The 14,372-nt window shown below is 36.6% G+C and overlaps 1 protein-coding gene and 1 long non-coding RNA gene across 2 annotated transcripts in view; both read left to right on the forward strand.

The window, feature by feature from the left end:
• The first annotated feature begins 2,585 nt into the window (after nucleotides 1–2,585).
• Nucleotides 2,586–13,072, forward strand: LOC132140470 (uncharacterized). Its single transcript, XR_009433813.1, has 4 exons — nucleotides 2,586–2,932; nucleotides 8,008–8,162; nucleotides 12,270–12,451; nucleotides 12,910–13,072. It is a non-coding gene; the product is annotated as an uncharacterized LOC132140470 (long non-coding RNA).
• Nucleotides 13,073–13,926: 854 nt separating this feature from the next.
• The window catches only part of LOC132141595 (atos homolog protein B-like), a 7,396-nt gene continuing 6,950 nt past the window's right edge, over nucleotides 13,927–14,372 (forward strand). The window contains exon 1 of the mRNA XM_059551260.1: nucleotides 13,927–14,372. Coding sequence (XP_059407243.1) covers nucleotides 14,159–14,372 — 214 coding nt within the window. The 5' untranslated portion in view covers nucleotides 13,927–14,158.

A 14,372-nucleotide genomic window follows, 5' to 3' on the forward strand; every position in this document is an offset into this window, starting at 1 on the left:
TCAAATAAATAAATGCAAATATTAATGCATTTTTGTAACAAGATCTAACATACATTTAGTGGGTTGCTACTTACAGGCTCAAGTCAAAAGAGCCCATTCAAATATCCATGAGTTTAAATATGCATTAGGTACGTTCACCAATGCAAGGATAAAATACTTATTTTTTGCTGGGAAGAAAATGTTCTCCTCCTTTATAAGTTTAAGGTATCAATTCGTCAATAGTGCAATGTATAGGAGAAATCTGTGATCAAGTTTAATGTTTAGGATTAGACGCTTGCTTAAATTCCTAACTCTGTTTATGAGCAACTGATCTATATCAATACCTAATCTAATAATTGTTGGCCTAACAGGTAGCCAAATCCCAATCTCACACCAGTTTTCTGATTGGCTAACACACAGGAGCCAGTGCTCTTATGAAATTAACATTTCTGTCATAGAAAGATATGCTAAAAATAGTAATAGTGAAGTACAGTCGACAAATTTTTGCGGTAGGCTACAGAAATCTCTTATAGAGCATAATACACAAAAACACACCCACAGTAAAGTCAGGTGGATGAAATGTAATAATCCAAAGTAAAAATGTGTGTAATCATATGCATAATCATAGTGTACAGTAAGACAATCAGACAGGTGATCACAGGCTATGCATGCAATAACATCTCAGCACCGGGAAAACCCTTAAGCGCATTAACGAGGAAGATGAGTCGCATTCAATCCACAATAACAAACATTCGAGTCTGTGTTGCACTAACATTTTAATCGAAAGTTTCACCATTTCTTGAATTATAACTTAACATCATCATAACCTGTTGCTTTTAGATGCACTTCAAGTTTAGCAACTACACGCTATTTCAAAACAGATGGATATAGACACATGTATACAATAAAAGAAAGACAATGCAATAACAAGAAAACGGATAAATATTTAAAGGTCCCAAACACTTACCTCGCACGCACAGTAGCGACATTGCTGAGATTTGAGCCCAGCACTGCACAATTATGACTTGATCACCTCCTGTGGCATTTGCCACTTTATTTCCTCCACTTTCGAGATGATATCTGAAGTTGCGATATACAATCGTAGTTATTTAAATTCATCATAAAAATAAGAGTGAAGTGCCGACTGTGTTTGCAACGCGCCAGGAGAACTGTCCCCATTGCGTTAGTGACATGTGCGTGAACCAATCATCTTCGATAAACGGAGAATGTGGGCGGGTCTAAAAGATGATGCGTCGAATAACGTTTTGTAGGCGCACAGGTGTGGAAATCGCAAAACCATACTCTGACATACACAAATCCAGAATATTTGTTTTCTGTTCTTATTTTTAAGATTGCTCTTTGTTGGAATATATTATTGTCTCGCTTTCCTGTTTCTGTATGTTTCTACAAGTTTAAAAATTAAAATAAATACATAAATAAATAAGGTGTGCAAACCGCTCTTTAACTAATTATTTACAACACCTGTGTTAGTATAATCTTATTAAATATATATATAGATATTTTTAACAAATAGATGTAGGTTTGAGTTGAATTAATTTGAATAAGAAATGTTAAAAATAAAAAATATTTGCAGCTTTGAGACAAGAACAACGTGCAGCTTCATAAAATTATTAATAAAAGGAACTACATTTAATGTTTAATTTCCACGAATATAATCGCATTTTAACTGTAACAAACTATGACACAATGTGTAGGATTTGATTTATACCTGATGCTTCTGTGGTGCAATCGCTCCATCTAGTGGTGATCATATGCTGCTTTATAAAAAAATAAAAAAAACTAACTAAAAATGAATTTACTTTCACATTTGTCTCAAAGTAACCGTGAACCTGAACACTCTGGAAAATCAATAGCATATAAAGATGCAAATGTTTGTGCAGAATCTATTAAAATGGCACTAAACGTTGTTTGGTTATATGGGTTAACTTAAACATAATGTTGTTAAGTCTATTGGTTATTTCATTTATAGAAATCTATAAATTAATGGAATGAAATTTATTAATGAAAGTCTCCAGCTCTTATGGATTTAAGTTACATGGTTTTCGACCGATAAAAAAAGTGGAAATATGATTTTGTAGGGGTGTTAGGAAAAACATATACAGAATTTACTAATTTATCACTGATTATATATTATTAAATGTTTTTAAAAATATTTTTTCTTCCGAATCATTCTATAGAACAGAAACGTTAGCCTTATTTGAACTCTATATTATAGGTATTTATTTTCGAATAATATATTTTGGATGCTTAAATTAGTCTACAAAATGTGAATTTGCCAATAAATCGAAATATTATTAGTGCAACAACGTTACATAAAACCTATTTTTGTTCCAGTCGTTATCTATACGTTTCAAGTAGCGGAGTAAAAGGAACTTGCACGTGGACGGAGGCGTGGCTTGACAAGCCACGGAGCCAATGGGAATGAAGTTCCTCGAAATATATGAATATTATTCAAATATATTCAAAAACAGGATTAATACACTACTGCTATTGGTTCGTAGACGAGAAAGCGACCAATCGCTTAAATGACAGCCCTTCAGCTGATCGAGCGTCCCTCCCTCTAGTTATTTTTCAGCAAATCCCGGAAGTATTGTTTTTAAAGGGACAGAATAATTTCATGGGCGAGGGCTTTGGACAGAGAGCCAAGCAGAAAATAGCAAAGGCCCGTTGGCAGGGAGCCTATAGGACGTGGAAAGGAGAAGGAAGGCAATCAGAACAGCCTTGTCGACATTCAGAAAGCAGGATCTGGTGGACAGATATATCTTCGTCACACTGTGGGATTTCAACGCAGATAGTTTGACGTCGATTTCACTGAAGATCTGGAGATCCAGTCTGTTGTCTAAAACGCAAACTCTTCCTCCTCCAGCTATGATGGGAGTGTTAGTTCACTGACTGCCCTTGTCATTGTCATCGTTATATGTGTTTGTTGTGGGTGAGTTCTCTTTGTGCTGCCATCCACCTTTAAATCACTCTCATTCCACCATCTAAATATACATTTTAGAGAGATTATAATAATGAAAGAAATATTCTAACAAGTTACAATCTCACTAATCAATCGTGTATATACCTTAATACTCTAAACTCTCTTTTTACATGTAAGATTAATGCATGAAATGATCCAGCAGTGTGATATATAAAATAGAGTAGATTCCCTGGGTCTTTTCCACCTTGTGTGTTTGATAATGGCAGATTAATCCTAGCATGCACACACAATGCATACAGGAGCTTCTGTATGTTAATGCGCAGGGGGGCGTTTCTGCTTTGTCTGATTCATGCTATTTCATCCAATGAAGGCAACTTTTATCAGTGCACAATGCACGTGCATTTCTCACCCCAGTGCGTCCTTTTCTTTATCTTTGAGGTTTTATTTTATTGATTGATTGATTGATTGATTGATTGATTGAAGTATTCATGATTCTGTGTCTATGTTACACCCCTATCCCTGGGCCCTTGAATCATGCCTGGCTGTTGCCTAAACGCTGTTGATTTTGTGTTGTTTTCATAGGCTAAGTATTATCAATAATACTAATATTTCACGAGAGGATTGAGTGAGTTTTGTCAGTAGGTGGGTGGGTGTGTGCACACAGGTTGCAGAATATGTAATAGGCATCCATTCTTCTCATTACTGATGCCTGACAAGACACAGCACACAAAACGAACAGAGAATCAGCAGTGACCCAAAGTGGGCTCAGACATCCGAAAGAGCTGTAGGTAGAACGTGACCTTTTTCATCAGTTTGAAGCCTGAATATTAAGAGCTTCAGATCAGCTTCTTAATGCCCTTGCTGGGTGACCTCTTTCCGTGTGGCCGTCAGCAGAAGTATGTATTACATCACAGGGTTCGGGAAATGCACGGTGGGAATAGCTGCAGCAAATCTGAAGATAAGCATGTCAAGCTGGTTTAGGAAGCAGATGCGTGTTCAGGGTGAGGTGGCTTAGCATGCGACGTTAAGGCCTGTAGCGGTTTCCCTTACTGCAACTGATACCTGTAAATGTTAAATGAGGGGTTTCAGTTCAACATCTCCCCTAAATGCAATGTATTCTCTTTCCCTCATCTTGATGAGAATGAGGATAGTGGCGCTCCATTAACACTGTTCTTCCGGCGTTCCAGACTGGCCCTGCTACGAAGTCTGGCCTGTTTGAATTGGATCCTTGTTCTTGTATGAGGTGTGAAAAAATATTGAATATGAAAAACTTATATATGTCTTTATGGCATCTAAACATATTTATGGCTGAAATATTGAATTCACTAACAATTAAATAAAAAATAAAGCTCTAAAACTATTGAAAATTAGAAAATCTTAAACCAAAATTAAAATGAAGATGGAAAATCTAAAAGCTATTTTAAAGTACTAAATAAAAAATATTAAAACAACAACATACAAATATGCTGATAACCCCTTTAGCAGTTGCATAACAACACCATTTAGAACACCTTATCAGCACGATTTTGATTGTGCACACATTGGATTTTCTCTCACCTCTAGAAAATGCTCCTTGACTTCTTTAAATAGCCATAGAGATGCCAAGAATGGTTAACCATGATAGCCAAACCCAATCTACTCGCCACCTGTCTAGGCATTTTTATCTAAGATCCACCTCACATTTTAACCATCTCATGATCTGAGCTCAGCTTTAGGATTTCTCCCGTAGTGGCTTAGATTAGGATTTTAATAATAGAAGCTTGTCTATTATATATATATATATATCTCAATTATTTAAATAAATTATTCTCTCACCCCAAGTTGCATTTAACTTGGCTAAAATATCTTGTTTAATCGTATTGTTCTATAAAATGCTGAAGCTTGGCTGTATTGTCACAGAACATCTATTTTTAGCAATGCCTAAGATGTATACTCTGAGTATTATATAGTGCTTTGCTTTTTGCTAGGCTAATTGCAGATATGCGTGTACACATTAACATATCTTTTCATCATCTTTCTGTCTCCATACCCAAGCTCCCTTTTTCCCAGCAGTTATCTTTCATTTCACCTTTGCCCTCATATCCACCATCCACCATCTATTGCTTTTCTCTCTTTACGCCCTTACTCTGTTACAGAGAAGTACATTTGTCAACCGCCACCCCCACCTTGGAAAGCGTGTTACCAAGGGCATGTTAGTTACCGGTCTCATTCATCAGTGTCAGGTGCTAATCTCCACAGAGGGACTAACCTTAATATCTAGCGTCAGCTATGTTTTTGTTATTGTAGTGACATTTACAGACTCCCATAGCAGATTCCTCATAAAAGGATTTATAGTTTTTCAATGCCTTTTGTTGGGTCGTTTCATTTCATTGATCTAGTTATTGAGTGCGTACTTTGGCATATGCACACTTCATTCAAGGATTGTGCAAGTACAAGATTGGTGAACCATTGCCCGAAATAGCTCTAAAGGCACTTTTTTTTGTTCTGGAACATTCTGTTCAGTCTTTCGGTCTATTTCTCTTGCTCTTTGCAACATCAAAAAAGAGGATGATACAGTGAGAAATTATAAAGTAAACTGAAGGTGTGACCAGCAGAAATCACATCCTGTGTATTTACAGAGAGCAGAGGATTGCACCATTTGTGTGTTCTCACTTGGCTCATTGAAGTGGAAAACAGGAAGTTGAGCACACAGCTGACTATAATAGCGACTGTCTGGTGGGACTTCAGTTCTGGTTTAAAAAGCTGAATGCTTTGCATGTAGATGTTTTGTTTAAAATATATTGGTAACATTTATATTGTTAAGATACTATATGTTAAAGACCGTTTTATAGACTTACCCAGGCTGCATTTGTTTGATCAAGAATGCAGAAAAAGTAATATTCTGAAAGATTATTTAAATATTATTATAAAAATGAAAGTGTTTGTTTGTGTTCTGTTTCAAAATTCCATTTATTCCTGTGATGGCAAACTGAGTTTTAAATCATCCATTCCTAATCTTCAGTGTCAGATGATCTTCAGAAATCCTTCTGATATGCTGATGTAGTGCCCAAGAAATCTTTTTTGTACAATTTAGAAAATATTTTTGTGTAAAGTGTGATTACCCCCCCCCCCCCCCCCCTCAGGATTCTTTGATAAAAAGTAAGTGCAAAAGAACAGTATTTATAAATGTATAAATGTCACTTTCGATTAATTTAAACAGACGAACACCAGATTTTCTACAGAAAAAAAAGTGTAGAAGTCAAGCTGTTTGTGTCAACATTGACAGTTTAAGTGTTTTTGACTAGAAAGGCATACGAGACGCACACACACACTCAAGCATGGAGGAAGGGAAGGGTTAGAATGTAGCTGTGAGCTTTTACTGTCCCTCATAGACCAGTTGATCCCATCTACAGCTCAGAATAGCTGCCGGGAAGGTGTTTTGAAAGAGAATAAAACTTGTTTTGGAGAAGTAGCTGAGAGCAGTGTTGCCTTTTCATTGTTTTGCCACCATCATACACCAAATCTATGCTGGAGCACCAGTGAGTGTGTATAAAGGCATGTTTGTGTGTCTTTTGTGCACTTCTGTATTTGTATGTATGGTTTTGCTTCATTCTGTATAGTTGACTGTCTCAAGCCACGCCCCCAAGCATTCCTTATATGGGTACAGAACATGAGCTCTTAAAGGAGAAGTAGCTCTATGTGTCTCTGTAAAGCATGTTTTCAATTTAAGCTGGTCTAAACTCCACAACCAATGCAAGATATCAGAACTTCACCATGTGCTCGACGTAACCTCTCCAAACACTTCCCCCGCTCTCCACACCTCCCCATCTACCTCACTCACTGCATCTAAAGCTCATGCGCATCTCATGCTTTCCTTTAAGATGCATGTGGAATTACGTCTTCTTATTTGGAAGATGCTGCATGCGTTTACAGAGGTCTGTGGCATATTGCCTACAGACACACTTACACAAACATACACACACATACACCCATCCCTTTGCACCCATCAGGATCTATTTCTGTGGAAGAGCAGACAACACCCTTTCATGCAGTGTTTTGATTATTATTATTTAAAATATTTATTTATAAATATTTTATATTCCTGTGATGGCAAAGTTGCATTTTTACCAGCCATTACTCATAGTCAGATCATTCTCAGGTTGTGCTGTTTGATATTTTTGTGGAAACCATAATACTTTTAATATTAGGATTCTTTGTTGAATAAAAATTTCAAAAGACTAGCATTTATTTGAAATAGAAAACTGTCACAATATAATATTATAAATGTATTTACTGTCACTTCTGATCAGTTTAACACATCCCTTCTGTCTAAAATTATTTCTTTAAAAGAAAACAAAAAGATTCCTGACTCCAAACTTTTAAAAGTTATCACTAAAACTAATGTAAATCTGTTTAATGGCATATTTGCCTCCAAAGTAACATGTTTGGGTTGCTCTGGAGTGCCTCTTTCAGTCAAACACAAGCTGGAACTAATGCACACAATAACTCACTGAAGCTCTATGAAGGAATACACTTTGCAAAACAAGCCGAACAGGTGGGTGGGACTTTTGAGGTTTCCCTTTGCCTTCACATCTATCAGGACGGTCACTGTGGCATCTGATCCCCCTCCCCCCGGCCAATCAGATGACAGCACAGCAAGCCCAACTCTTGCATGAGTTGTGTGCTGACTGAGCAAGCAAGCACGCCTGCCTTCAGTAACCAGCTGAGAGGAAGTAGACTGAAAGGCAAAGCACAGAAGAGAGAGAGACAAGTGGTGAGAAATTCAGCAAGAAAGAGAGAGCACAAGAAGTGAGGGGGGACTAAAAGCGGCTTTCATTGTGTTGAAGTTATTTGAGAGGGTAAAAGATGTTGAGGGGGGTTACAGAGTTTATATGCTTGTGCCAAAGGGAGCCTGAGAGAGGTTTTGTGTGTGTTATTGAAAGAGGGAAAGAGAGAAGGGGGAGTTAGGGAGGATTCACAGTTGGGCATACCAGAATAGCAGTGCACAGAGAGCATAAACAGCGAGATGTGACAGCTTGAACAAGAAACCTTGATTAAACTTAAGTTTTGTATGTTTCTCTCTCTCTCTTTCTCACTCCTCTCAGGGGAGGAACAGAAAGAAAGGCCTGCACTCCCTCATTCCATGCAAATAACCTTTCAACTCCTCACAGTCTTGAAGCAACAACAAGAACAACTCTAGAGCTCCGACAAAGAGGACGGAGAAACAGAGGAGGAGGAAAGGGCAGGAGTTCCTAGAAAGGTGAGTCAGGAGGCTAACGTGTTTATGTATGGTTGACGAGAGATGTCTAGCAATGACAGCAGTGTGACACGGCAAAACTATGACAAAATTGTTGTGTATGCATTATACATGCAGTTTTTCTGACCTTGTATTAAATGACAGACTACATTTAGAATAGTTGTACTTTTTAGAAGTTAATTTGTCACACCACTGGCTATTTAAATGAACCGCAAACTTGCCACAGTCTGTTTTAAATGGTGAAAAAAGCAGTTAAAGCACAGCAATTATATGCTTAGACCTAAAATGTAGAAAATTTAATTTTATCAGTCTTTTAACACATCAGTGTCAGCCCTATATGTATTCATGTAGATTTAAACCTAAAGTTTTGATCTGTGTTTATGAATAGTGACACTTTTTTTAATACATATGTATTATTTATTCTTATATTAAGATTTATGTCCTTGTATGAATTGATACAATTGAACTGACTACAAGGAACATTGGTACAATATAGAACACTATATAAAGGTGATTTTAACCTAATATCTTTATTTTTATCTATGTCTTTTGTCAACCATCCATTTATGAACATTGGTGGTTGGAAGTAGAAAAGGAAGTAGCTTCAAAGAGAACTTAGAAAAAGAGTGAGACAGCTGTTCTCTCTCTCTCTCTCTCTCTCTCTCTCTCTCTCTCTCTCTCTCTCTCTTTCTCTCTCTTATCATATAGGTCAATGCACAAATGAATCAATGACATCATGACCCTTGCCACATGTAGAGATAATATTTCAGCTGTTGGTTTTACAAACTGGCAGACTTGTAGTTGCGGAAATATAAGCTTAGTAAGAGGTGAGCTTATAAGTTTTTAGTCTTTGATGCTGCTGTAGTTTGTAATTATATTTTGTAACTTCTGCAGATGTAAAAGTCAGGTGTTTTGCAAAAACCTCAAGGGATGCACTCATCTTCACTGTAGAGGTCTGCACTCATGTCCATGGGATGTTCTTTCTCACTGACTCACTCTCTCACATGCACGGTGAAAATGAATTAATTGTCTTTATTGTTTGAGTAACAACACCTGTTGGGTATAAGGGTGCCATATTTTAGCTTGCTTATTATTAGTATGGTTTGTTTGAGAATATTTTCATGTTTCCATTAAAGCCAAAGGAGGTAGTGGCTTAATGCTCGTTTGCCAGGTAGAAGCTACAAGTGAGTTTTTGGCATCGAGATAATCCAAAAATATGTAAATAAAAAGTTATTAAATATATAAGATTCACAGCTATGATAAACAAGCTCCATGGTGGCTCTAGAAGGAGAATGATTCTTTAATAAAGCTTGGGTTTAGCTAGTTTTACCAGAATGTTGTTTGGGCTCAGTGGTCAACTGTGGAAAGAAACCATTCTTAACTGAAGCTCCAGTGTAATTTTTTGATTGTTTGGCTCCTTGATCCCTTCGATCTTTTATCTATGTTATTGTGATCCTGAATTGAGGAACTGTAATGTGTGGAATGAAATATTTTTGCTTTGATCCACTTCCTTCACTTCATAAATATCATAAACGGATGCACAGCTATGCATGCAATAATTCCAATAACTAAAGACGAGCACAAATGCCTCCCATGAAAAAATCAATTAGTTTTTCATATCCCGTTAATTTTCCACTCATTCTGTCACAGTGTCTGGGTTGTGTTCCCTGGGTTTCCACTAGGTGTCCTCAGTTCCCACAGTGTTTATCATTTATCACTTCCTGTCTCCTTATTTGGTCACCTTCCTCCTTGTCCTCTATTAATCAATTAACTAAACAAGGAGGAAGGTGACCAAATAAGGAGACAGGAAGTGATAAATGATAAACACTGTGGGAACTGAGGACACCTAGTGGAAACCCAGGGAACACAACCCAGACACTGTGACACATTCATCTTAGAGAGTTTTCCATGGCTCAGTTGCTCATTGGGGTATAAAGACACCATATTATGTAAAGCTGCTTGGAAATTGGCTGAAGTATTCACTATACACATGAAACTGGCTTGACTAATTCTTGACTGACTTCTTTCTCCTAAATAACACCTAGAACCCAGAAAAACATCATACAGCTGACAGCTGTTCATGCTAGTCTTGGATGTTTGGTTTCCCCATCTATTTTCTTCTGCTCCGTATTGAATTCTCTGGGGGTGGGGATGGACATTCTTGCTTTTTTTACAGACAGAGTGGATAAACTGAACTCTGTGTGTCCGTGATTTGAAAATTAAACTGCATTTATTAATGTGTTATTAATTATTAATAATACTGCATTTTTGTTGCCTTGTACCTTACATGTGCAATTAAACATTAATAAAATATAATGATTTGTAGATCGTGTGGAGCAACCATATGAAGAGATTTTCAGGAATAGGACTAAGCTGATAATGAAATCATGCAGTCTTTAACAGCAATAAATATTAATGACTGGTAAAATTAGGTTAAATATGTTTCAGAAAAAAAAAAAACATTTGATTGCACAGCTGACAAATGCATTACAGAGTGTGTAGTTATATAACAACATGTTGGTGTGTAACAGCAGTATGTTAGTTGGTTTGTGTGTGTGTGTGTGTGTGTGTGTGTGTGTGTGTGTGTCTTGTCAGCTGTATTTGACCTGGGGTTCAGGGTTCTATTTATGCTGAGTCTGAAAGATTCACAACAATGCTCTGAGGGTCTTACATCATCTGTAGCAGACCCCCACATGCTTGGCAAACTAATATAAAATGAAAAAGAAAGAAAAAAGACTTTACAGAAAACTTGCATTTCTATATGCACTCCACTTCAAAAAGGATTGTTTGATAAATAGAAAGTTTAAAAGAACAGCATTTATTTGAAATGTATTTCTTTTGTAATAATATAAAAGTATTTACAGTCAGTTTTGATCAATTTAATGGATCCTTGCTAAATAAAAGTATACATTTATTTGAAAAAATAAGAATTGCGCGGACCTTTGAACAGTAGTGTCTAGAAAAAGAAAAAATTAAAAAGATTTATATATATATATATATATATATATATATATATATCTCCATCAGACTGGCATATTTGACATTAATGAGATGCTCAATGTATTGCAAGATGTGACACAAAACCTTGAGGTTAGTAAGAAATTTTAAAGAAATTAATACTTTTATTCAGCAGGCATTAATTAAATGGATAAAAAAATGGATTTATAGTTTTCAAATAAATGCTGTTCTTTTGAACTTTGAATTAATCAAAGAATCCTGAAAGAAATGTAGCATGGATTTCTACAAAAATATTAAGCGACACCACTGTGATTTCAATTGTGTTATTACTTATATATATATATTTACTTTACCGTATATTCTATCAATCAAATTAAGCCTAGGTAAGCATAAATGACTAATAATACCAACTCCAAAATTCTGAATGGTAGTGTAAGTGATGTGCAAATTGTTTAGTCAGGCACCATTTCATTCGCAGATCTCTTTTGTGGCATGTGTAATATCTGCTCCCCATGGATGTAATGTATGCATTCTTAAGATTTCAGCATTTTTAATATTATAAAGGAAGGATGAACACATTTTTTCTGCTAGTATGCATTTCAACTATATACTACTTGCATGTATCCTGCTATGCTAGAGTAGATAATGTTCACTTGTTTCATGTTTTTCCATTACTTCGATCTACATAAGTTAGTGTGTTATTGCTCGTATGTTCTTGTTTTTGTACTATTAATGAGCAGGACTGCTCGTTCTCTGAAGCAAGACAGCACAAAGGTTCTGTTGTGTGTCTCTGTGTTTTGTCTGCCAGCCTTGATCCCAAGCAGGTCTGAGCTCTAGAGACAGAGAGGCAGTCAGAGCTATGCAGTACACAGTCTGTTCAAGCATGTGTCCGAATCAGATGACATAAAATGAGTATAGTGAGTCATACGATTGCTCTTTGTGTCTGTTCTCTGTTAGTGTTATTTTCTTGGTTGATTATTTATTGACCAGTAGAACGATGTCTTGATTAAAAAGCTATTAAAGCTTGATTAAAAAGCCAGATAACTTGATTTTTACTTTAAGGACTGATTCAGATCAGTGCAGGTTGAACTGTGTGGCACGGTTACTGATTTGATCAAGTTGATTTGTTGTTGATTAACCATTGCTCTTCAGTAGGTTGTGTCTCTGGAATGCCTGGCTCAGAATGCAGCTGTTGAGCAGTCCACTCCTTTCAGGAGCCAAGGGGAGGCGTGATTGGCCGCTGGCCTTATCTGGGTGGAGCTGTAGGAGGGATATTACTTATTCATTGGCACGTTCTGCAAGGCCCCTCCCACCTCACTGACGCTCGGCCCTTGGTAAGTAAACTAAAAGCATGCACTATGATACTGGTAACCAAGTGATTGTTTAGCAGGCTAAAACTGTTGTCAAAGATTGATAGTCCTAATGTTACATTTAACATTTAAATTATCAAGTTTGTTTTGATTTTTGTTTAATGTAACGGTTTACACCATTATATTGGTGTAATATAGTTAGAAATAATAAGAAATGCCTCTTGGGCCCCAAATCAGCATATTATAATGATTTATGAGGAATTATAATAATGCAAGTAATGTTACTTTCCATCAGATGAATTAATTTACTTTTTTTTTTTAATTAAAATCAGTTATTGAAATTGTAATATTTCACAATATTAGTTTTTACGGTATTTTTCATTAAATAAATGCAGCCTTGGTGAGGCTTTTTTTTTAACATGAAATATCTGGTCGATTGTCTCTCTTACATTTTCTTTCTCTCTTTTTCTTTTTTCCGTCAGGCCCCTGTTAGCTGCCTGTGTATTTGGGAATGCTGTTGTTGCATCAGAGGGGCAGTGTTGGAGATGGCCAAACTCAGGGGCTAAGGTCAGGGTCAAGATTCAAGGGTCAACACAACTCAGAAGCTGCAGGAGTGGATGCAGAAGGACCTGGAGCCAAAGCTGCAGACACCAACAGGTATGTATGTTAGGAAAATGGTCATGCACACACTTTTTCTGTATTTATTCTGACACTTTCCTGCTCCAGTTTACAACAGTGAGTGCAGAATCTTCTGTGCCACAGCAAAAGAAATCTTATATTACCTGAATTTTTTTAATGCGAGTTTGCTATTTGAATGAAATGTGATTGAGATAAAAAGTCAGTGTGCCAGAAAATAATTGCAAGAACATTTTTTTGTTAAGGCTACGAAACAGAACTTTACAGGCTACTTGCAAAAACAAACATATAATGCTTTCAGTGCCGTTCGATTCACAAATCATCATATATGCATGATGCCAGTTTTTCTTTTTGGTGGATCAGTAGATCAGTAATGTACTGCAAAACCAGTGAGTCTGATTCCCAACTAAATGACTCTTATGAGCAAGTCCTTTTTACAAATTAAAAAAAAAACATTTTGTCTCATTTTATAAGGAATTAATGTTATGGTATATGTTAGTGAACCAAAAACATGTAGTGCAAATAGTAGAGTCTGATTCCTGAATTAAAGACAAGTTTTTTTTATGTTTTTTACTGTTCATAAAGACAGGTTCTTGATTTGAACCTGACAAATCCTTTGTTAAACTGAATTACTAAATCAAGATTCGTCTTGCATCCTGATATTAGTTGTCTCATTTTTACATGATTTTCATTGTATTTCATCATATGTGTATTATGTATAAGCTTTATTGATGTCCATATCAAAACAAAGCAAATTTTGTTTAAAATGTATTGTTAAAGATACATATTTGAAATAGTGTTCATTGTTACTATTCTGCTGTGTAATCTTTATTATGCGTTTCATGTCAGTTTGATTATACTCGTATCCTTGTTTGTTTTACTTCAGAAGCTTTATGCACTGTGGAAATCAGCTTGTCCTAACTCCACACCTGACCACTGGAAAGCCTTTCATCTATGCGACAGGAAACTTTCTTTCGATTCCACAGCCTTGTTGCACTTGTTCAGACTTCCTAGAACTCTCTGGAGCTAGTGTTTTTATTATTTAACTCTGCACAACTTCCCCTGAAACAGTCACCCAGCACAAACAAAGTCACTATGCGTCACATCCACGTGGACCTGGCTCGGAAAGAGCTTCCAGCCCAGGACGGGGATCTACCTCTGCCTAGCACTCGGAGCGAGAGCCCTGAATCTGAAGTACGTCGAGTCGTTCCCAGACCTTTTGGAGAAGAGGAGATCAGGCTCCAGAAAGTCTACCAGCTATCCATCCTCTCCCAAAGAGGTGGTTTCGGGGAAAGTCAAGAGACTCTTC

This window comes from Carassius carassius, chromosome 5 (assembly GCF_963082965.1).
Source record: "Carassius carassius chromosome 5, fCarCar2.1, whole genome shotgun sequence".
NCBI lineage: Eukaryota > Metazoa > Chordata > Actinopteri > Cypriniformes > Cyprinidae > Carassius > Carassius carassius.